The sequence below is a fragment of the Etheostoma cragini genome, chromosome 2, assembly GCF_013103735.1.
Source record: "Etheostoma cragini isolate CJK2018 chromosome 2, CSU_Ecrag_1.0, whole genome shotgun sequence".
NCBI lineage: Eukaryota > Metazoa > Chordata > Actinopteri > Perciformes > Percidae > Etheostoma > Etheostoma cragini.
In genome coordinates, this window is record NC_048408.1 from 12,310,937 (window position 1) to 12,335,032 (window position 24,096).

Below are 24,096 nucleotides of genomic sequence, written 5' to 3' on the forward strand. Positions count from 1 at the left end.
GGATTTGAAGTAGAGTGAGACTTCTTCCTGCAGCCCTTCCTCTTTCCTCTCTGTTGCACGGGCAATGCATGTGCAGGACAGCTAGATTTTCTGAAGCCTGAATAGACCTCAAAAGTCTCACTCGTTCCTCTGAGAGACCTTCTGTTCCCGAAGTAAATTTCCCATTCATTTCTCCCATTGACATCTGGAAAAATCTGTATATAGAGTTTTAGACCATGCCTTAGCTACCATGTGACTCATGTACATACAACATATCATTTTGAGTGAAAAAACGAACAGAAAGGTCAAAGATACAATACTGTATACATATTTTAATTATCAAGCAGAGTAACTACTCCTCCCATAAACCAACGTGCACCACTGAATGAAGGCAGCTAAGGTTTGTTTAGCTAACAGCTAATTCGGCTAACTGCTAGCTGAGACAGCATATCATAACTTTAAAAGACCCCTAAAATAAAACTTGAAAATCACCGTTAATCCTCTAGCGGTTAGCCGCATTAGCTGTTACCTAAACTAACTAACTTCCCAGCGGAAGCTAACGGCAGAAGCATTGGAACAGATAGTGATTTGTGCAGTATCGTAAACCCTCGTAAAACAGGATTCTCATCTTGCGCATGCGCACTGATCGGGTTCCAACAGCTCCCCCTCCTCACCAGCATGAGTTCCACCAATCAGACGCATCACTGTGGGATGGTTCAGGATTGTGGGTAATGACATACTTATCCAAGACATTGCGAATAAAAGACATTTATCTCAAAACAAGGTTGGTGCCTCATGAATTTTTGGCATCTACTTTATATGAGCATATACAATTGCTTAGTCATGTCGTAGCTGGTTTTAAGTCTACCATCGATGGTTATGATTTTATAGCTTGTACTCCAATTGTCAGTGGGGAAATTGCTTAATTGACTACTTCAATTAATTAAGATTATTATGGAATTTTTGCCCAACGGTCCCAAAAACAAAGTGCCTACTTCAACTTTAATACTAACAGTAAAAATTCAAATTGATACAGTATGATATGCAATTCACAAATTGGGCAATTCTTTTATCCGGTCATGCCTTTTGGAAGCTAAAACCGTTCACACCCTTTTAGTATCTCCTTCTCTGTAAAGAGATCACCACTTTTATCAATGAACAAGCTAAGTTGAGCTTGCCAAACACAAAGCTCTCCCACTATACTAACCATGAGCCCAACAACAACAAGCTTCACAACTTGGATTAAACTTGCAGGTTTTATTTCTGTCTTTTTTTTTTCTTTTTTTGGGGGGGCATTTTCAGCCTTTATTTTTAATAGAACAGATGAAGACATGAAAGGGGGGAGAGAGAGAGGGGAAATGACATGCAGCAAAGGGCCACTGGTCAGAGTCAAACCCGGGCTTGCTGTGTCAAGGAGCAAACCCTCATACATGGGCACCACCAACCGAGCTATCTGGGCGCCCCAGGTTTTATTGTTGAGCATCACCTGTTATATTCTTCCCCAACGAAATCTAGTACTTATTGTGCTCAGAAGTTGTTTTTCTCTACCTTAAAAGTAGGAAAATGTATTTCTTTCCCCTTTAAAAAATAAAAGCATTTGAGTTATAAGAGTAATTTATTTGTTATTATTACATAAATAAACTTTCTTTTATGCTGTCCTATTGAAGTCCCTAAAAAGCCCTCAATACTCTACATTATCCATAAAATCAAGTGTTAATTCACAATTGCACATACAGTATGAATTGGAATATTTGAAAAGCGTCTTGTAGAATCTGTATCTTTACCATGTGTCCGTGCAGGTGTGGCTGCTCATTTGCACACCAAAACAACAAAACCAGAGCTTAAAACAACATGAAAATGAAAGCTACATTTAAAAGCTCAACTTTGCTTTTCTCGTGTGCTCAGTACTCTGATATTAGTGGGTTCATTTCTAGGAAGGTGTTGCCCTAATTAGTCATTTAGAGATTTGTTTGCTTTCTGAATTACATATGTGCATTAATCTGTTTTTAATGGAGGTTTCTGTGTACACTGAACGTGAATAGCTTCAGATGACAATTGACTGCACCTGTTGAGCTAAGTATATACTTGAATGGGACTGCAGTATTTGCTCAGTAGTTGCAAACACTTGATAATTTAAAACCCACAGTGAAAACACTCAGTTTAAGTACAGAAAGCCTATACCTCAGTTTAGACCCCAAACTGAAACACAGAATTCCACTTGGCACTAATACCAGGTGTTTTACAGTCAAAACAGAGTCAGACGGCTAATCAACAATGATAAAGTGAGGAAGCAAAGGTCAGTGTGTCTCTTTAGTGTCAAAGGCTCCGGCCTTTTTTCTCACAGCAGCCAGTTATTAGTCTGTGACTGAGTATTCTGTCATTAGAGAACAAGCCTTTGTGGATTTAACTCTTTGGAAAGAGTTACAAGCTTCTAGGACTCATGCCCTGTCCTTATTAATAATTGCCACAACTCACACACATACACACACCTAGAAAAGCCAAGGTTTTCTCCTGAGCCAAGAGCTAAATGAGAGGAATTACAGTGTGTAACAACAAGTGGAGCCTCAGCTGCCAGCAAAGTGTTCATAAATCAAAGCTGATAAGAGGAGCATAATGGTGGCATTGGCCAGTCACTTTACTGTCTGTCTGCTTGATGTCTAGGACACACCTTTGGCTACGGTGATACTAGCTGAGCATTACTTTTCATTACATGTCCCTGCCATGTTTGGTCCGATTATGCCAACCTTATTTTTTAAGTATTTCCAAATATTTAAGTACCGGTATATCTGTATACGTGTTTTGCATATCAAATGGGTCACAAATATCTAGAAATGTAGGTGTGTATTGAATGTTCTCCCCTAAAAGATGTTAAGTCAAACTCCCACATTAGATGAGCCAACCACCTGCCATATCTTTACCAGTTTGTGTGTCCTTTTGTTTCTTATCTTAAAGACAATGTTTGTGTGTGTGTGACCGTTGGACTATGTTGTGTATTGGGGGCTTGTATTAATTCAGCCTTTATTCATAGTTGAAATCAGTTCACTCACTTTTGCATGCAACAATATGAGATGAACACCAAGTTAATCATATAAATCTGCAACTCAATAACATCTTACCATTGCAGGTACTGGAATAAATACTGAAAAACATCTGAATACTTTAAAACTTGCGTGCAGGCATGCACCATTGTGCAATGATAACGATTGATCAGCCCTTCAGCTACAGCCCTGTTTGAAGGCCAGCTTTTTTCAGCCCGTCCTCTTATTGACCGGTTAGCCTCTTCTAGCCTCTAGTGCTAATGTGCCATTATGCAATGCTTCAGTTTGGCTCAGAGTGACTATCACAGCTGTAGATGAGGTATTGTTCCCTGTATTCTGTTACTATATAAATAAATGCAAATACGCTATGGGTCAGATCTAAAAAAAACAGCTAATAGTCAGGAATCCAAAGAAAAAATGTCTCCCAACTTTAGTCCCTTTTTAAATCTACATTGAATTAACAGACTTCTGGCAGACTTTCTAGCAATAGACATTCATGAATGCAATACATGTTTTCAACTACAAATTTAGTGAAAAGACACATCCGACAATTAGGACATTTTTTTTGGAGCAACAAGGGTGAAGAAGAGTGTCTGCCTCTTTCTTTCCCAGCTCCCGACCTCTCCTTCCCTTTAAAGATCGAGCGACAAATCCCGATTGAGCAAACACTGTGGAGGAGTGATGAGAGGGAGCGGCTCTCGGATAGAGAGAGAGAGGTAGTGTGATTACCTGCCTCTCTCTCTCTCCCTCCCTCCCCTGGTAGTCACCTCCCTCCCAGGGAGTGTACACACTCCTGTGCTCTCCTGCTTGTTCACACACACACTCAGCTTCATGCTGAACGCACAAACCCACCGTCTCCTCCGACTGTCTGTGTGCACTTCAAAGAAGAAGCTTGGTTAGGACTTTGCTCAGGCAGTAGTAAGATTTTGGACCTGCTGTGGCTGTGTGTGTTTTGAGTGTAGAAGCAGTGTTGATCCATGTGCTTGAGATAATACAAGACAAGTGATTTTTGTTTATGGGGGGGAGGGGGGGTTGCAGTTTGCCACTCAGACGCAGATACGTAACTTTTTCTCACCAACTTCAGGACCTACTGCTCCTTCTTGTGCCAGTGTCAACTCACTCGACACGGTGAGTGCTGCTGAACTCTCAGTTTGACTTTCTCACATTCTCGTTGTTTAAGTGCACACTTTTCCTTCTCTTCCGTGTTTGTCTCTTGGTTTCTTTCGTGTCCTGCTCTTTTGGATCTGTCTCTGCAATTCTGTTATTGATCTTGTGTGTGTGTGTGTGTGTGTGTGTGTGTGTGTGTGTGTGTGTTCACTTTTTACCCTGGGGATACCAAGCCAGTGTGCTTTAAGACAGGCTTGAACATGACAAAACAAAAATCTGTCTTCTAACCAGCCCTGACCCTTTAATCCATGCATAGTTGCAAAACTATTTTTTTTCTTTCTTCATAACATTTCCTTGCACAGCTCTATTTTATTGGACAGCAGAGTTGGCTGGCACTCCTATTTAGTTTAATTATCCTATTTTCTCACACTTGGACAAGTAGCTCCTCAGTGACTTCCAGAAGCATGGAAGTATTTTCTATTTTTTTCTGACGACCAAAGAAAAATAAGTCATAATGAAACTAAAGCCGTTCCACAACAGTGACAATGACATCATCATCCACCGTCCTTGTCAGGTCATCTTCACCTCCACAGATGGCTATTCATGGTGGCATCCACCCTTCAAAACACAACCATTCACTGAAATATGTGGATTGATTCCCAGTCTATTTGAGGTCTTTTCATTAAGCCTGGTATCCTGTTTCTCACATCAAGGTTTATGAACCTCTGAGCATGGACCTCTATTTAAAGGAGAACTATGCAGTTTATCTATAGCTTAATTTACCTTTTACTGAACCGCTTCGGTGTCATTGGAATCGTTATATTACTTGAGTAGAATGGTGGTCGGCTCACTCCCCCCTAGCGCCTGTGAGCAGGAAGAAACACCCTTGCTACTTTCAGCCGGCAAGCCGCCGGCATCAGCATCACGAACAATCCTGTGATATCAGATCTCTCAATGTAACAAATTTCTTTACGGCATTGCACACAAACACCCATTCTTGAACTGGCTAACAAGGTAGCAATTGAGTTTTTCACACCATCTTCATTGTTGAGCCAGCAAAAAAGAAGCAGAAAGCTAGAAAAGCATTGTCGGTGGAACAGTGAAAGAGTAAACGGCAGACTGACTGAGCGAGGAGTCAGACACAAGTAAACATAGGAGCTGCCATATATCTATTCCGAAGCTGTAGGGGGCGCTCTATAGAGAAACCTGCGAGAGACAGCGAAGAAATGGCCAAAGCATAGCGCCCCTTTAACATATTTTCTTGCATTCAGTAGATTGGCACATTTTGTTGAATTTCTTATAATAATGTATACAATATTGATAACAAAAAGGGTTAACCATACTACCATCAATAATGTATTGCTAGTGTCTGTTGGTTTACCGTTGGACTCTGATTTGGATTTTATTGTCTTTCACATTACATATGGTTATTCTTTACCACCTAATGGGATTGTGTACTCTCCTCTAACGGGGAAATATTAGAAAACTGCCATAGAAAATGATTGATTTTAATATGATACCTGCGTCCTATGAAGCTTCATTGGATGGAAGCAAACCCCACTAAAGAATCATTCCAGTTTTTTCCAAAGTAGGTTATCTCTATCTGTACAGCACACTCACCAAGTAGATGGCTGAGATCTGGGTGTGCAGCAATGCAAGAAATAGCCAGACCGTGCACATGACGCATGCAGTTGGATTATTATACATGTTTTAGACAAAACCCCCAAGCTAGCAAATTGTATTTTAAAGAGAAAATAAAGTAAAAGGTCAAATTAGGACTATGGTTTCTGTATTAAATATCACAGTTTACAGACCAGCTTTGACTCAACATATTTGGCGTAATTGTGCATGCACAGTTATTCTGAGCAATGAGGGATTATTACCAACATTTCAGGAGCAGTCACTTAAACCTTTACCTTCAAAAAAAGGGGTGTAGATAATCTGTCTATTGACAAACGTTTTGTTAAACTATTTAAGAAAGTAACTTTACAACTAAAAGGTCTGATGGGGCAAGAAACAAGTTATTTTGGCCCCATCAGACCTTTTAGTCATAACTCCACTCTGTTCCCAGATCTTTGCATTTATTTTAATGAGTACAGTGTTAGGAAATCAAATAGAAATGATGGCCCCAAAAAAAGCAAAAAAGAAAAGACCCAAGATCAATCCTTTTCAATTACAGCTTTATATACAATTCTACCAAACCGCCAACCCAGTGCCTACATTACCCACAATGAAACGCATCTGCCAACATATTTAAATGACTCATGTTGGCTTTTTCAGTCCTATTTTGTCCTTGAAATAGGCTGGAAGATAGAAATGCTCAGCTATTATTAGAATCGACCCAATTTCTGTCGGTATTTCGAAAAATGCATAATGTGAATCCCACAGCAGAAGCTGTCTGTTCACTTGTAAGTTGTGAGCTCAACTGGAAGTGCAATTGTGGATTCAAAGGCTTTTAAAAGTGTTTTTATTATTTTTTAAAACATAACCAATATAATCTGTGTGGGTATCTGTACAAACACACTGTCTTGTAGAAAATGTACATCTGTAGTTTGTTTTTAGAGCTTTTTACAGCTCATGTGAATGCTGTATGCATGCACAAAGCTTAACAATTCTCTAGTGACCCACTCATGGACTGACACTCAGACAGCCTGTCTTATCCTTTCATACTCCCTTACACGTGTCCTCAACAGCAAATGATGAGGTATTGGATTACCAACATGGCTGTTATCCAATTACAAGACATAGGTTGAAAGCTGACATCTGTGTATGATAGCAGACAGTCTAAACCAAGGTAAGTGTGTCTCACTCATTCAGACACACACAATGAATATGTGTACACACCTACTGTTAACACACTGGCGTTCACACCTGTACATTCCCCATCTTGAATTTCACTTGGAGCATTTACAAAACATTACATCTACGGGTCCAGAAGGTGGGTTGGGTGCCTGCTTGTAATGTGGATTAGGTTTGGGGTCAAATTGTATTTCTGTTCATAGCTATAGGGCCCACACTGCTTAAGTAACCGATATCTTGACACCAGTAAGTAAACTTTGGACTCCCCCTCTTCCAGCACCAAACCTTGGCAAGCCAAAGAGAGGAGTGGCTTCTATTGGACGCGTTGAGTTATAAGGTGCTTAAAAGAAAGCCTCTGCAGGTGAGGAATAGGTGCATAAGAATGCTTTGCATGTCTATATGCAAGTACAGACCCACACAAAAACTGTCTGCAGAGCAAACCAGATGTACAATACTGTATGTCTTTTTTTAAAGTCATATCTGTGTTTTCAGTTTAGTTTTATGGCTGTTTTTACAGCCCCCTTATTGCGGTTGCTGCTGTGACTCACTGGTCATGGACTAAAATAAATTTCCCTCTGACAAAAACAATGGCATTTCTTTATTTTGCCAGGCATAAAGCCTGTCAAAGAAGCCTTCTGAATTAAACCGCTTTCCTGCTGTCAGTGAAACGTGCTTGACTGTCTTTTGGTCAGCAAGAAGCTGGTGTAAAAATAGCCAGAATAGTGTTTTCGTCATCAGTTCTGTGAGACAGGCCGCCCACCATTCAGCCCTGCTGTGTACCTGCTGCAAGATCCAGCTGAAAGGAAGCTGTCACTGGCCTGATTACAACTTGCTTTGGATGTGACAAGATGTCTTAGCTTTCTGCCCTGGAAGCCTCTCCCTCTGGTCTTGTAAGCCTCAGCAATACATGAATGCTGATTGTATCAACCCAGATGTGCATGGCATAACATATGCGTCATACTGAGCATTGCACCGACTAGTTGCTATTCAAAGTTTTGGTCTTATGTAGAAATTTAAAATGAAGTGTTACCTGCTTAAAAATAAGCAGGTAACACTTTATTTCTCTCAGTGAGATCAATAGTTTATTCCCATTATCCCTTATTTGCTGTTTGACCTAGTCAGGTTCCTATGATAAGGTTACATTTTGGATTGTTTTATTTTAGAGCAGCGTGAGTAGCTTTACTTTTAAAGCCACAAAGGCGTGATAATGATCAAGAATGCATTTTGGGCGGCTATGCATTGCAACACATGCATTATTAGAATTCTTTAAGTTTACAGAATGGGAGTAACTATGTAACCACTACAGCAAATCACTACATGGATAAGGAATGCATGTCCGTAAGTTCAAAGTAAAAGGAAAGTTAATAGTTTGAATGTTTGGAGCGTGCTAGTCACTTTAGCTTCATGGAGCAAAAAATGCTTACGAGTTTGATCTGCTGATTTTTCCTCCAGCCTCACCATAACGGTGGTTTTGAGTAAAGTGTACTCGATGGATTGCCACGAAATGTGGTTCACACATTCATGTTCCCCACAGGATGAATTGTACCAACTTTTGATTTACAAAATGTTCATCTAGCACCACCATCTAAATACTTTTCTGTACTTTATTTTGTTCTCATAGCAAATGTTAGCAGGCTAACACACTAGTTTTAACATCAGTCACGTCAGAGTCCGAGTGTCATGTCTGAGTCAGGAAGACTAGTTTAGACATAGTAAACCTAATTGCTAAACATCACCATATTCGTGTTTGCCAGTGTCAGCATGTTAGCACCACTGTGCCTATAGCATAGCCTCACTCTTATTTAAGCAAAATCATCACTGCTGCTTTTCTTTGTCTATGATAGTCTACTGAATATCTTTGGCTTTTGAACTGTTCCCCCGTGTAAAACAGGCGATTTGAAGGCATGTTCATGGCCTCTGTGAAATTGCAGCAGCGAATTTTGTTTTATTTTCTGAAAGTAATCTAAAGATGAATCAGTGTTGGGCTGATCCTTTGTTTCTTTGTACAGTATTTTTGCAGTATTTTTACACATCACTTTTAAAGTTATTGTAGTTATTTTTAGCAAGTTGCACTTTATATTTGAATGATGTTTAAATGTACTTGATTAAAATATAGTGACAATGAAGTTACATTTTTGTTAGTATTATGTTTGAGGTAATGTGAAATGATTGGTTATTGCCCTCGCAAGAAAGGCTGACAAGTTTTGTGAATGCTGCAAGTTGAGCTGCCAAGATGGTCATATGGAGGTGACTGATAGTGCCTTAGAGGCAGACTCTGAAACACCTGAGTAGTTTAATGAAGCCCCTCTTTAGGAAACAGTCCAGTGTGACAACATCAGGCTCTCTTATATCCTCGGGGTAGAAGGTAAACTGAGACAAGAGTCACAATCTCCACCTGTGCAATGTCTGTTACTCTAAGATTTGCCTTCTTTATTTATTTTCTTTAACCAGATTTTCTCTGCCTGTCAGTTTCAGTTACTTTTATTTCACACATTATGATGTCACTGTTTTTGCATCTTGGTTGATTTTATTTGCCATCATCTAAAAGGCCAGCAGGCAGTCTACATATAAAACAGGGTAATGACGTCATGGTTTTTAAAGACAGGAATTGTTTTAAGGTGATGTGTGATTTCTAAACAAACAGTGTGTTATATGTTTGTGCCAGGAAATGTTTTTAGGTAATGTGTGATCTTTAAGAAAACGGTGTGTTGTGATGTGTTTGGGCCATGCCTCCTGTTGTCTTGCTTTGCCCCTTTACGTCCTTGCTGTCTCTGTGTTATTGTTGTTTGGGTCCATTTTATGCATTAACATCTCGTCCATCAGCCTCCTCCACCCCTAATGCATAAGTAATGACCATGCAGCAAGCAGGCAGGGAGCCAGACAGAGTAGCAGAGCAGACATGCCGGCTGGCCAGGCCTCATCCCAGCAGACCAGAGCCACTTATCTCTCACAATAATGACATATGTATTGACTAGCTTAAGGAAAGTGGCTAAAAAGGGACTCAGGATTTGGGACGTTTCCACCTTATTTATGTACTGTATTGTAATTGACTGAGCAGAATAATCATACTTTACAAATAAAGGGTAGTGAACAAAAAAAAATCACATTAATAACAAATGGTAGGAATAATATTGGGACTAAAATAACACCCTTTGGAACACAACAACATATTGTCATTAAAAAGGAAATGGTGAAAATAACAAACACTTTATTAATTGTAGTAGTGTTACTAGGTATGTAACACAAAGCTCCTGATGCTCTGGTAGGCAAACATTGTTAACTGGACCCCCCCCCCCCCACACACACACACACACACACACACACACACACAAGCACACCTATCCATAACCACAGCTATGAGAGATGATTCTCCTTGACTGACCTAATCTCTCCTCCCTCCTCTCTCAGATGACATGGCGTCCTCAGTACCGCAGCTCCAAGTTCCGCCACGTGTTTGGTAAGGCCGCCACCAAGGAGAGCTGCTATGATGGTGTGCCAATCACACGCAGCGTCCAGGACAACAACTTCTGTGCTGTCAACCCACGTTTCCTGGCAGTCATCACTGAGTGTGCAGGGGGAGGGGCCTTCCTCGTCCTCTCTATCAATCATGTGAGTATCTCCATCTCATGGCAGGTTTTTAAAGAGGCATGTGCACTACTTCACTCAGGATGCTCTTAATGATACTATGAAATGTTTAGTTGATTTGTACTCTGAAGTGAGACAATTGCTTATGCTGCAAGGGTAAAAATGCAACAGCTTGGCTCCAGACCTCTAGCTATTCAATTCAGTCTGATGTTGTACACACCATTGGTCATTTCTCAGGTTGGCAAACATCTAGTCTCGCTTTGCCATACCTTCCCCCCACAGCGTTGCGGACAAGGGTCTGGTTAGTCCATACAGCATACTGGAATGGAAGAAAAACATGCTCTGGTTTATTGGCATGTCTTTACACCAATCACAATCGTCATGGGTGGTGCCAAGCACCGTGCAGAGCTAAGGTGCCGCTGCAAAATAGCCAGTTTAGGGGGATCATGTGTACGTTCAAAAGTCGTTTTAGTTGTGCAATAGAAAACTCAGAATGGACAGATAGTCTAGCTAGCCGTCTCAATTTTACCATGCAGAGATATGAGGAGCAGTTAACCATGTTCCTCAGAAATTGATCAGAGTTTAAAATTCCAACACAAAGAAGGCGGAAAGTAATAGACAGCTGGACAAAAGTGTGAAATCCAGCATAATTTCCGGAGCAATCTTGGAAGTGGAAAGTTATGGATATCCAATACAACAGCTTTACCATGAATTCTACTATTGTGAAGCTTAAACATTTTCAGTTTTTGTTGACAGTGTCAAAAAGGTGATAAGGTTTATCATTGAGGTCATAGTGGTTGGTGGTATTGTACTGGGCATTATTATATTGAAAACATTTTCAGGAAAGGTTCTCTCCTAATACAAGAGTTCTTATAATCATTTAACCAAAAGAAGTTATTGGAAATGGACATTATACTTAAAAGTATAGCGACATTGATAAAAAATAGTAGCAACAAAAGCAACATGACTGTATAGGTTGGTAAAAGGTCAACTGACAGTAATAACAAACTCCTAAATCAGCACATTTATTTGATTTCTGTAAAAAAACATGAACTTCTTCTTGGAGAAGTGTCACACTCTAATTGCATAGGCACAACAATCACAAAAATAATCCCTCCAAAACAGAATCCTCCACCAAAAGTGACCTTAATAGTTGCTTGATCCATTTTTTTAAAGTAAGATGGTCTATGGTCCTTGTAGTTAATCATAAATGTTTTTTTTCTCAGCATAAAAAGATGGTTGATACTGTTTCCAATTAACATAATGATTAAGGTTTCTTTCATCTAGCTACTTAACCCAAGGTATACAACAGGATAAATCCTGAAAATCAACGTAAATGTTTTTTTACAGTCTCACAAAACATGTAACCGGAGCAGTTTACTTCAGAAGTTATTCAGTCATCTGCTGAGTGTTCCTCATCTTTTATGGTTTCTCCTGCACTCCCAGCACACCTGGAGAAGACAGCTCTGCTCCCAGATTATAAATAGGACAGCAGCAGTGGAGCCAAAATAATCTCAAAATTCCAGGAAACCCCGACAGCTCATTCACTTCAACCTAAACATTGCATGTGCTCTTTTTTCTCTCCTCCTTATTCTGTCTTCTCTCCCTCACCTAAATCAAGATTCATCAAACACTCTCCCAGACATATTAATGCACATAGTCACATCAACTGGTGTTATCGGTAACAATATTGACCTCTCAAAGAAACTGAACCAGACATCCTCACTCATATGCTAGTTAAATTTACAGTCTTGCTGTATATCTCCAGTCTGACTCAATTCATCAAGCTGAATACCTCTCCCTTCTTTCTCCCTCTCCTTGTCTGTCACCATCTTTTAAATCGCCTTGGTGAATTATCACCACCCTCCTGGCATGGGCAGGTATTGCGTACGAGTTTAGGAATGACATCACTCATTTTGTGACCCCCCTCTTCCTCTCCATTCCCTGTCTCGAGAAGGTAAACTCCCCCCCCTTTACCTCCCACCTACAGTATGTGCGTGTAATCACAGATAAGCTATTCTCCTGTGGACAAAGTAGATGACCCGTAAATACAAGAAACAAAGTGGTATGTTCTACTTACTTTTGCATGCATTAAGTTTGCTGGAAGGCACAGATATTGGTAACATAATTTCCATGTTCCAAACACACTTTAATTGCACAGGAATCTAGTCAGCAGGTGTGTGTGTGTGTGTGTGTGTGTGTGTGTGTGTGTGTGTGTGTGTGTGTGTGTGTGTGTGTGTGTGTGTGTGTGTGTGTGTGTGTGTGTGTGTGTGTGTGTGTGTGTGTGTGTGTGTGTGTGTGTGTGTGTGTGTGTGTGTGTGTGTGTGTGTGTGTGTGTGTGTGTGTGTGTGTGTGTGTGTGTGTGTGTGTGTGTGTGTGTGTGTGTGTGTGACAGTAGAAGGAAGGTTTTATAATGTTTTAAGGCTCCAGAGGGAGCTGCTTGAAGTCTGATAAATTGCGTAAAGTGATGCAAAAATTGGGCTGGAAGACTACAAGTTTAAAAATAAAAAGATCTATGGGTGAGGACTCAGAAAGAAGTGACTCTACCTTCTACCTGTAGCCTGCTCCTCATCTCTGCTTCAAGCTAGCAGCTCAAGGCTACATTAGCTGCTACAAGCACACCTGAATATCCGACTTTACTGGTAGTTGTCAAGTTACATTGTGGGTAATATAGGCACCAGGTTTTGACAAGGAAGAAGAATTGAAGAATTGCTTCATCAGTTTTCATCTATAGTCTAACATTTTAGGAAATGCACTTTTTTGTCTTCTTGTTGAGTGTTAGATGAGAAGTGTGATACCACTGTAATATCTTACATTAATACCTGGTCACTTTAACCTTGTCACTTGAACATTTTAACACTGGACTCACCACTGACACTTTTGAGCTATGGTATTTTTTTTTCCATGTCTTTTTATTGGCGATTGTTGTTATTGGTATTATTATTACTGTTATTTTGTTGTCTTTATACTGTCTTTTTTATTTTATTTTATTTTCTTGCCAAAACTGATGCTGGAATTTTTAATTTCATGCGGGAGTCATTCCAAAAGGATTAATAAAGAGAAGTCTAAGTCTACCTGTATAGTAAATATGTAGGCAGCCGATTAGATTAGCATAACAGATTTAACTTTGTAGAGATCCGGGCTAGCCGTTTTCCCTCTTCTTCCACTCTTTATGCTAGCTTGCCACATATTTACCATACATAAGTGATGTCAATTTTCTCAGCAAGAAAACGCATTAGCAAACAGTATTTCCCAAAATGTCAAAGTTATTATTTAATCCAGTAATACACATGAGTTTGTTAATATGTTCTTTGGTTAATTTATTTTTTTATTTTTGTGTGTTTTTGTGTATCAGACAGGTAAAGTGGATCCTCTCCACCCCCGAATATCGGGCCACAGAGGCAACGTGTTAGACGTCAAATGGAATCCCTTCAACGACTTCTGCATCGCCTCCTGCTCTGAGGACACTACGGTTTGTACACACATAGACACACAAATTACAATTTCAAAGTGGTTCTCGGATGTGTTATCAGTTCCCTGGAATATGAGCATGTAGCAGCAGGGAGATAATTGTATTGCCTTGCTGTTTAGCCTTCAAGAAGAACTAGAAGTCATTCCACACATTCCTCAGCTCTGACCTGGTACAGAACAAACCCTTGTACACAGAAAGAAAGGAATAGTCAACAGCTTTTGAGACTATTTTTTATAAAGTGTGATATTTGATTTCTGTATTTTGTTGACCCTTGATTATTTCTGTAATGGCCATGTTTCATAGATTTAGAGGTACACGATTTTTGTTAGTTTTTCGTGTGTGTGTTTGTTAATGTGGTTTTGTGTGTGTGTGTCTTTAGGTAAAAGTGTGGGAAATCCCTCCTCATGGTGTGCTGAAGAACCTCACATCACCATGGAAGGAGCTTCAGGGTCACAGCCGCAGAGTGGGCCTCATTGAGTGGCATCCAACTGCTAACAACATCCTTTTCAGTACAGCATATGACTACCAGGTAAAAACACACACACACACACACACACACAGACTAAGCCTAACACAGCCACAAAAACCTATAAGGTAAAAAGCTGAAACGGTTTGTCAAAGTATTGCACGCAGCTTAACAAGCACTTTATATATTACTGCAAAAATCCATTTTCATTTTCACTCTAAACTACGGGTTTTGCTGTGAGCCGAGATGTGACAAAATGTGTGAGAAGTCAACCTTACTCACAAGTATTAAGTCCCAAGTCTAAATTAAATTTTTCAAGTCAAATGTATGTCCGTAATCTCATGTCAAGGCATCAGAAAGCTTCAAATGAATCTGATTGCATCTAAAATGATATTTTTCAGTAAACTGCCTCTTTCCATATGCACAACCAAGTGTGACGGCTGTTATCCCCATTTTTATGACAGCAGTGTTTTTGCCCCGCCTGTTTCCTTCAGACATCATCAGACATCACTTTATACAGTACAAACCAGTTTGCTTCAAGCATACCCTGAGTTTAATATAGAGAACCAAGTGAAGTCAAATCAGATGAAATAGGAATCTTAAACTACTTTTACATAAACAACAAAATTCAGACCTTAAAAGTTGACATTATGGTATTTATTTTTCCTACAATTTCCCACAAAAGAATCCAAGCCTTTTTGTATAATTCCCGCCTCCAGGTGATGATCTGGAACCTAGACTGTCCAGAACAGGTGATGAAGAACCCCGTGCGGACAATCAGCAGCCACACAGACGTCGTTCTCTCCATGTCTTTCAACACAGACGGCAGCCTCCTCGCCACCACCTGCAAGGACAGGAAGGTTCGACTCATAGAGTCACGCTCAGGAAACCTACTGCAGGTAATGCTCTCTCTCGCTCTCGCTCTCGCTCTCTCTCTCTCTCTCTCGCTGTGTGTGTGTTGCTACCTGTTTTTAGACAATTCGGCAGTTACATTTAAGAGCGCTCTTACTTTAAAAGGCAGTTACTACAGTATGCACCACAGACTGTATTGTGTATGTACCAGCTAATCTAATGTCTCAATGTAGCTGTAAAGAAAATGTGTAGGTAGAGATAATATTATATTACTGGATATTTTCAATCAATAAAACAAAAATAATTAAAATAATGACCCTTAGTTACCATATTTAATAGCATCCCAGCCAATAAGTGGGAGTTGTTGCCATCTTTCCACTTTCCGAGCCCAGGCACTCATCCAACAACACACAGCCAAAACTGACACCTCTGGCCGGAGAAGGCCTACAACATTACTCCACAGACCTCTGGGTCAAGCAGCCAGAGACTCAAAGCCTTTACATCAGTCTGCTCTCACTACCTTGCCTGTAAAACAAGCTTCTATGCACACACAAGGAACATTACCTCAAAGTTTATTATAAATCTATAGCTGTTTATATAACTTTAACAAACTGTACATATCGAATGTTTAGTGTGCTTAATGCTTTGTTTGATGTGTGTTGTGTTTGCAGGAAGCCAACTGCAAGAAGCACAAAGCCAGCAAGGTGCTGTTTCTGGGTAACATGAAGATGCTGTTCACATCAGGCACTTCACGCTGGAACGACCGACAGTTTGCTCTGTGGGATCAGGTGAGAACAACTGAGAGCACAAGAATCCTCTCATATCGAAGGTCCACTAACTATCTTTTTGACGCTTTTATACACATCTGATGGTCTTAATCAGCAAATCGTCACCTGGATCAGGTGTCAGTATGCAGAGTTTCTGTCAAGCGATGACACGTACAATCACCTGAACCAGCTCCATTCACTAATGAAGACCATGAGACGTGCTCTGTCCCTCTGACATGGCTAGAAACCTTTTAGGTTTTGTTTTTACGTTTCACTTTCTTTGACTATAGAAAAATCTAATAAAACATGTAGCGCAGACAAGTGCTTTGCCATCCAAAATATACTGTTCAATATGAAGTAGAATCTTTCTCACAAACACAAATCTGCCATCTAGTGGACACTTTTGGATTTTGGTGTGTTTTGATGTATAAGAGTGTGTCGTGGGTGGAAGATTATAACCAAAGAAGGGATTAGGGATTGAGCACTCAGTGTTCTAGGTCCGCGCTGGAGAGCGCTTCATATGTAGAAGTGGATTTAAATGATGGAGTGTTTTGATGCCAGGGTATGTTGTCCTGATTACTGGTACTTAAGTTAGTTTTTTGATTTTTGTGTGTTTGTAGGATGATCTGTCTGTGCCTTTGTTAGAAGAGAACTTGGATGGTTCGTCAGGAGTCCTTTTTCCTTTCTATGACCCCGACACACACATGCTGTACCTTGCAGGGAAGGTGAGTGTCTAAAAGCAGCTAGAAAGTTTGTCAACCCAAAATATTATTGTTACAAAGACCTCTCTTGTCTTTATCAGGGTGACGGAAATATGAGGTACTATGAGATCAGCTCAGAAAAACCGTATATCCACTACCTAACAGAGTACCGCTCAAACCTACCTCAGAAAGGAATGGGTAAGGAACACACACAAATACTGACACACTGTCTATATATACTTCTTTTTAAATTAAACTCCAGTATGCTGGAAGTCTCATTTAATTATTTCCTTACTTGAATGTGTGTAAAATGTGTCTGTTTGGAAACTCCGTCTGCCCCCTGACCCTGCTGCCACTACTGCACCTGTAAGCAAAGCTGCTGTGCAAATAAGCCTGCAATATTTGAATAGCCAAACCAGCTGATCAAGGCCTAGATCATGTGAAGTGACCTGCTGCAGGCATGCACACGTTTTAGACTTTAAACTCATGAAAAGGATATTGTTGGCTTAATTTTAACTTCAGAAACTAGCTCAAGATTTATTTATTGTTTTAAGATTAATTGTTGGGCATTTTAGGCCTTTATTTTACAGAACAGCTGAAGACATGAACGGAAAGAGAGAGGGGGGAATGACATGCCGCAAAGGGCCACAGGTCGGAGTTGAACCCTGGCCCGCTGTGGCAAAGTGCGGGCAGCCGCTCTACTAACTGTGCTATCTGGACACCAAACTAGCTAAAAAGATTTTTATAGTTTAATTATGAAACTGAACAGCAGCAGCTCTTTTCTATTGTGTTACAAATATATAAAATATTGATCCACCTGGGGGAAGCTAAAACAATGTAGAATTAGTTTGACCCATATTTTAGGTATTTTTTTAAATTAAAGCTCTGTTGTAAAAAAATAACCCGGTTTCAACTGAAACTTAAAAATATATATATATATATATATATATAATATATGGTTTTTGCCAACTTCAAAGCTGTGTGGCAGTCAAAAAAATTGATAAATCCTATAGAAATTAATGCCCAATTTCATTGTTCAAAAACAATCAACTTATTGTAATTTAAGTGGGTTTTTTAAAAGGGTTAAAAATCCAATAATTGCTTTACTGTACATATTCCTGAGCCTGTGCTTTGGTTTGGTGTGGTCCTGCATCTAACCTTAGATTTTTTAAATGTTGAATGTGCCTTTGCATATTGCGGAATGAATAACATTATTCTGTTTCTTGTCTAAGCATGATATAATACAGTACATGTTATTTGCCATTATGTGTTGTCTTGGTGTTTTTAGATTTCTGTCTTATCTCCAATGTAGTTTTATGTAACTGTATTTAACTCTCAACAAATGTATTTTACTGCACAGAAGTGCAGCAGAAAAAGTGGGTCTCCTGTGTACCAGAGTAAAACTGTCTCGTCCTGTGTGTCCTCCTTCAGGCGTAATGCCAAAGAGAGGTCTGGATGTGAGCTCCTGTGAGGTGTTCAGGTTCTACAAACTGGTGACAACCAAGAGTCTCATTGAGCCTCTTTCCATGATTGTACCCCGCAGGGTGAGAGTACAGCCACTCGCACAAACCACAAACACCAGGGAGATATATTAAAGAAATGCTTCTACTTTTTTAGCTGAATAGATTTCAGAGATCCATTTGGTGTGTGCATGACTGTCTGAATTACTGTGTGTGTGTTTCTAGTCCGAGTCATACCAAGAAGACATCTATCCAATGACAGCTGGTAACAAGCCCGCTTTGACTGCAGAGGAGTGGCTCAGCGGCATAGATAAAGGTCAGTGTGTGTGTGTGTGTGTGTGTGTGTGTGTGTGTGTGAGAGATTACAAAAACGTTAATCAATTTTCTTGAAAACATTGAATTCATTTACTTAAATCAAATCCTAATAATCCATAATAGTCGATGCATGATATCTATCCATATATACTATGATTGCCCAGCAATAATCACATGTATTAACTATATTCTGAGATCCTACTTTCATTTCCATACTGTGTGTGTATTGCGTCAAAGATTTTATTTTTTATTTATATTTTTTTATTGTAAAAGTTCTATAGTATCCAATCTAATAACGGTAATTCCTGTATTACCTGTGGTGGAAGAAGTAAAAGTGCATCAGCAAACTAAATGTTCTAGCTGGTCCAGGTAGGGGTGATTTGAAATATTTTATATACTGTCAGGTAGTTTTAGTTTATTATACTATACGTACTTTCTGAGAATACAAATTCAAAGTGTCAGGATCATTTAGCTCATCTTCCTCTTTTAATTCTCTTTCTCTCTTAGGTCCGGTGCTGATGTCTCTGAAGCCAGGTTGTCAAGTAGCAGAGTCGTACTCAGAGATGAGCAAGGGACCGGGAAACTCACTGGATACTCGCCGGTCTCAAAGCAAACCAGGCGCCCTGCAACTGGCATACATTCAGGACCAACTGGGAATCAAAGGCGGCAAGGAGGACAGCGGTAATACAGAGGACGACAGGAGCCAGACTCCTGTCAGCAACGGAGAAGACCTCGCGCTTTGCTCTCCGCCCAGAACAGAGAATGAGGTACTGAATGATTTTGGTCATTCTTCAAATTTATGTTCAACTGTTTGTACAATGATTTAGTTTTCAAAAAACCATGTTAATGCTATTTATTTACAACCTAGTTAATTACGTTTTATGATCAAATTAATCTGTGTGCTTTCCATAAATTAAACAGAAGAATGGGAAATGTGGCTTAACCTTTTGTGTTGATAATGCCCTGACAACCCCGACACTTAATATTCACAGACTGAGAGAAAGCTGTTTTCTAACCACAAACTTAAAATAGAATAAAATCAATAAAGCATGGCAAGACTTTAAAACTTGAATAAAAAACAAAACAAAAATCAAACAGTAGTCGCTTTGATTGATGTTTAATTGGCATCTTTTCATTAAAATAATAAAATTACACTGTCGGCAGTAAAGAAAAATAAGAATTTGAGGATTTCCTTAAAAATAACATGCAGAAGAGGCTGATTAGTTTTTTTTAATCCTGTCAGGCTGCATAAAATAGCTCCAGCAATCAGGTTAGGGCAGTCTCTATGTGGCCTGAGAGGCAAAACCCTGGGTAAAAAAAGAAAAGTCCAGCTGCTGCTCAGAAAGATTAAGGATAAGGCTGCTGATGTTCTACATTTTTGTTATTGACAATAAATCCCATGAAAAGACCAAAAAAAACATTTAAATAATCCTACTTATGTGTTGTCTCTTTTATTGCTCTGTGTGTGTGTGTGTGTGTGTGTGTGTGTGTGTGTGTGTGTGTGTGTGTGTGTGTGTGTGTGTGTGTGTGTGTGTGTGTGTGTGTGTGTGTGTGTGTGTGTGTGTGTGTGTGTGTGTGTGTGTGTGTGTGTGTAAGTAAAAACTATATACACACACAGAGCAATAAAAGAGACAACTGGGCACTGTATATAAACTACAGTGCCCAGCAGTTTTAAAACTATATATTTGTGTCCTGTTTTTTAAGATGTACATATTCTATAGGAATCAATGACTTTGTTGCTGAGAGCCACAGACAGGATAGTGAAGTTGGAAAGTTTCGGGAAACAAATTGTTGGTTTTGGTCCTTTCATGAGATATAGTGCAATAACAAAAATATACAGGATCCTCAGCCTAACCCTTAAATACTGCTAAGAACACTGTAATGATTGAAAGTGACATAGATGAACGTATAAACTAGAGCTTTAGCGAATAATTCTAATTCTAAATCAGAATTGTAATGGTTCACTTTTTTTTTTTTTTTGCACGTCTATTTATTCTGTTTGAATCAAGTATTGCTGCAAAGTTGCAGATAAAGATTATGCCACAATAATATTATTATTATATCATTTGTATTATACTAGCTGTATTGATTCCAGTGGTGGCTGCGTAGGATTGTTTCTGACTCATGGGATCCGAACATTTCCACTAACTCCAGAACATTGTAAAGTCCTAAAAAAGCTTGGTCCCATTTATTTTATTACCATTTCTATCTTTTACTATTATTTCATAATCATTTGATGCCGTTATTGGATTGGCCTGTTGCCTTCATGTGTTTTATGTTGAGTTATAGTCCTTAAAGAAAGTTGATTCAATAAAAAAAAGACTAACTCGTTTAATGTGATGAATCACTTCATTCAAATAATGGATTTAATTTCTCTGATGGAAGTTACACCCTTTATATATACATATTCCAAGATATTGTGCATGTGTTGTGTCCACAGCTGCGTCTGAAGTTCCACAAGCAGCAGGAGGAAATCCGACGGTTGAGAGAGCTCCTCAACCAGAGGGACGTTCACGTCAAACAGCTGGAGCTGGAGATTAAGAACATCCGAAACTCCCAGTCTCACCAGAGCTCACCTTAAGACTTGTCCAACCCACGGGGTCACTTTCACCCCCCCGTGGGACACGTGCATTACTGTACAAACTTCCTAACCGCATCTTCGCACCACCACACCTTCTTAATGTCCTGACTCACCTCTTATTCTTTAATGGGCCCACCACTCACTGCACAGGGGGAATTTAAAACCTCTTTTCTTTGTTGGGTGCACATATTCTTTGTTCATATAAATACACTCAAACACATTCTCACCCAGTTGTAACACGATTTAAATCTCTTTACACCTATTGACCTCTACCCCGTTTCTTTTTTATCCTTCACAGCTATGCAAATTAATTGTATTTTTTAGCTTTTTTATGCTCTTCGTAGCTCAGAGATGAAAAACGATGTCTGTGTCTGTCTTGACTGAATGATGGGACTGCCTGCGTGTTTAAAAGTTGTTGCAGAGCAGGAGCAGACATCCTGTGAGATAATGCTATTTTTTTTTAATGCTTTTGATTCTTTTTTTTTGTTTTAAATATTTAAACTACTATAAGTGGAGAAGGCTGTTGTGTTTTAATGTATGTGTGGTTGAATGAGAGTGATCTAAATGAATGGTAATATCATTCCAGCTGTGTTGTTGTGTTCCAATGAGCTGCATTTGTTTTTTAGTTTTGGATGACTGAAAAATATACTGGAAAATTGGTGAATAATCAACCCGTTTTACAGCCGCTATGGTGCAAACCAATTCTGCACCTGATGCTATGTAGCAGTTAAGTTTTATATTTATTTTAAAATACAGTCAGAGGAAAAATACAATTTAATCAAGTACTTGAATTTGCGATTGCATTTTTGCAAATACAGCATGCAAACTGTTTTAAAAAGGATAAAAAGCCTACTAGCTGTTCCCTAATGTGGGATCTGTGAAGAAACTATTTAAAGCCATTGTAGTACGGAGCCTTGCACCACTTTTGGGTTACTTTGGGATCAATGCGCTTTCAGTTATGAATGTCTTTGGGTGTCTTGTATTGCTCTCTCTTAAAATCTGAAACATGACACTGGGGTTTTCTGTTCATGTTTTCAGCTGAATGAGTATCTGCTACTGTAGTGGATAGTATACATTTTCCAGTAAATGTGTTGATCCTGGGTCAGGACCCTGCAGCTCTCTCTAAAGTATTCCTTACACATTACTATCTCAAATTAGATAAGATTTTGTGTATATTGCATTCAAATGCAGGACCTGTTGAGTCATTGAATTCTAACAAAATAATTAGAATATAATTGTTAGTTAATAATTGAGCTTGACGTTATCTCCAATCAAGGTCTATTAATGGCTTTTTCTGGAGCTTTAAGTGGTTTTCAATAGTAGATGAGGTTTATAGGTAAGTGGACCTTGAGCAGAGATACCGGTAATTGTTTTTGTCAACTGTTGTTTCCAGTGACAAAAATGAATTGTAAAGCTTAATTTTAGGACAACAAGGATTATAAAGCATGCAAACAGATAAGTAGATACTGTATGTGTTTTTTAGAAGATGAAAAGAGATTCCCAGTATGATGTTTCAGCTTTGAAATGAGATTGTGGAAGAGAACAGTCCCATAAGCACAGTTCTATAAACAGAAATGTGTTTTTCCTCAAGGTAGTTCTGAATGGTGGTCATAGTGCTGTCAGTACATCATATTTGTTGCTTCCAGAATTTAAACATTCCCTTGTCTCTAATCTCTATGTACGCTGCCCGTTTAGTGGTTATTACTTAGATTTCCTCATGGGGGCAGTGGATACTACGCACTATACATTTTCTTTTAAAAGGAGTCATTTTCTGATTGTAAATGTGCTTAGATGTTATAGACGTTTTTGCAGATATTAGGCTACACAAACAATATAGCTACTGATCTTAAGATAACCAGATACTGCACACATTATCATGCATGCCTGTATTTAGTATGTAGTCAGGGGGATAATTATATTCTAGGCTTACATTTCATGGCCACACGGAAACTGCCACACCAACCCACACACAGCCTACAGACACACTGGCCTCAATACAATTGTGGACCTTTTGACCTCTGGTAGGACAGTTCTAGCACAGCTTCATCTCTGGCTGACTTTTGTCCTGGAGCAGCAACACCCCGGCCAGTGTAAACCACCACTACTGTTGGTGGATGGTGATCACATTCCCAATGTGTTCTGCTGCTTTTACAGTCGCCCAGTGGACTTGCTCAAGTACTGATTTGGTTGTTTGACCACATCACAGCAGTTGAAAGTGACTGTTTTTACTTTCAGAGCCATTCCAGAATAATCACGTCTGTTTCCTCAATATTTTTTCAAATATTTGTCGTATTCAATATTCTTTTTTTTTCTACTTTTTTTGTAATTGTTCTCCCTCTCAAAAGTCGGACTGGAGATGCAAATGAAAAAGGATTGTTTAAAGTGTCTGCCAAAATTGTGCATTCAAAGAACAATCATAGCTTGGGAAATAAATGCTTTATGTTGTTTATACCACACATAAATACTGCATATTTATAGCTTAATAACAAAGCAACTGCCATTTTTTTAGCTCATTTCTCCAGTACTGTTTTTATTGTGACTGAACAGTCACACAGCAGAATTTATGCTATACGCTCTTCTACTGCTGGCCTATGTCACTGTGTGACCACATGGGCCTAATATGGAACCTCAAAATGTTAAATATTAAAACCAATAAATACATTATGAACTAAATCAACAAGTTGTGTATTACAAATAAATTATTAAAACCAATGCTTTAATAATGTAGTTTTTTTGTCATTCATTTTTATAACATTTATTGATTTAACTTTTTTTGAAAATGCACATTTTATTTAAAAAATGTTTTTTTTGAAACTTTCATTAAGGCATTTTTCCTGATAACATGTCATGTCTTTTATTTCATTATGTCACATTTCCTCCAACTTAAGCCAGCAAGTTCAACAACTGCTACTAAATTTAGCCTACCAAAAGGCCAGTTTGATTAAATGTAAGCTATCACAAGCGAAAGTATTGA

At 39.1% G+C, this 24,096-nt stretch overlaps 1 protein-coding gene across 2 annotated transcripts in view; it reads left to right on the plus strand.

The window, feature by feature from the left end:
• Positions 1-22,942, plus strand: part of coro2a (coronin, actin binding protein, 2A) — a 35,533-nt gene extending 12,591 nt beyond the window's left edge. Inside the window, exons 1-12 of one of the 2 annotated variants that reach the window (XM_034859293.1) lie at positions 3,827-4,145; positions 10,332-10,532; positions 13,864-13,980; positions 14,360-14,509; positions 15,166-15,345; positions 15,970-16,086; positions 16,686-16,790; positions 16,868-16,964; positions 18,198-18,310; positions 18,452-18,542; positions 19,049-19,308; positions 20,982-22,942. In XM_034859293.1, the coding sequence (XP_034715184.1) occupies positions 10,332-10,532; positions 13,864-13,980; positions 14,360-14,509; positions 15,166-15,345; positions 15,970-16,086; positions 16,686-16,790; positions 16,868-16,964; positions 18,198-18,310; positions 18,452-18,542; positions 19,049-19,308; positions 20,982-21,122 (1,572 nt within the window). In that variant the 5' untranslated portion in view covers positions 3,827-4,145 and the 3' untranslated portion in view covers positions 21,123-22,942. Of the gene's footprint in view, positions 1-3,826; positions 4,146-10,331; positions 10,533-13,863; positions 13,981-14,359; positions 14,510-15,165; positions 15,346-15,969; positions 16,087-16,685; positions 16,791-16,867; positions 16,965-18,197; positions 18,311-18,451; positions 18,543-19,048; positions 19,309-20,981 lie in introns of those variants that run through there. The other variant, XM_034859291.1, reaches the window with a different exon arrangement.
• The last annotated feature ends 1,154 nt before the right edge of the window (positions 22,943-24,096 follow it).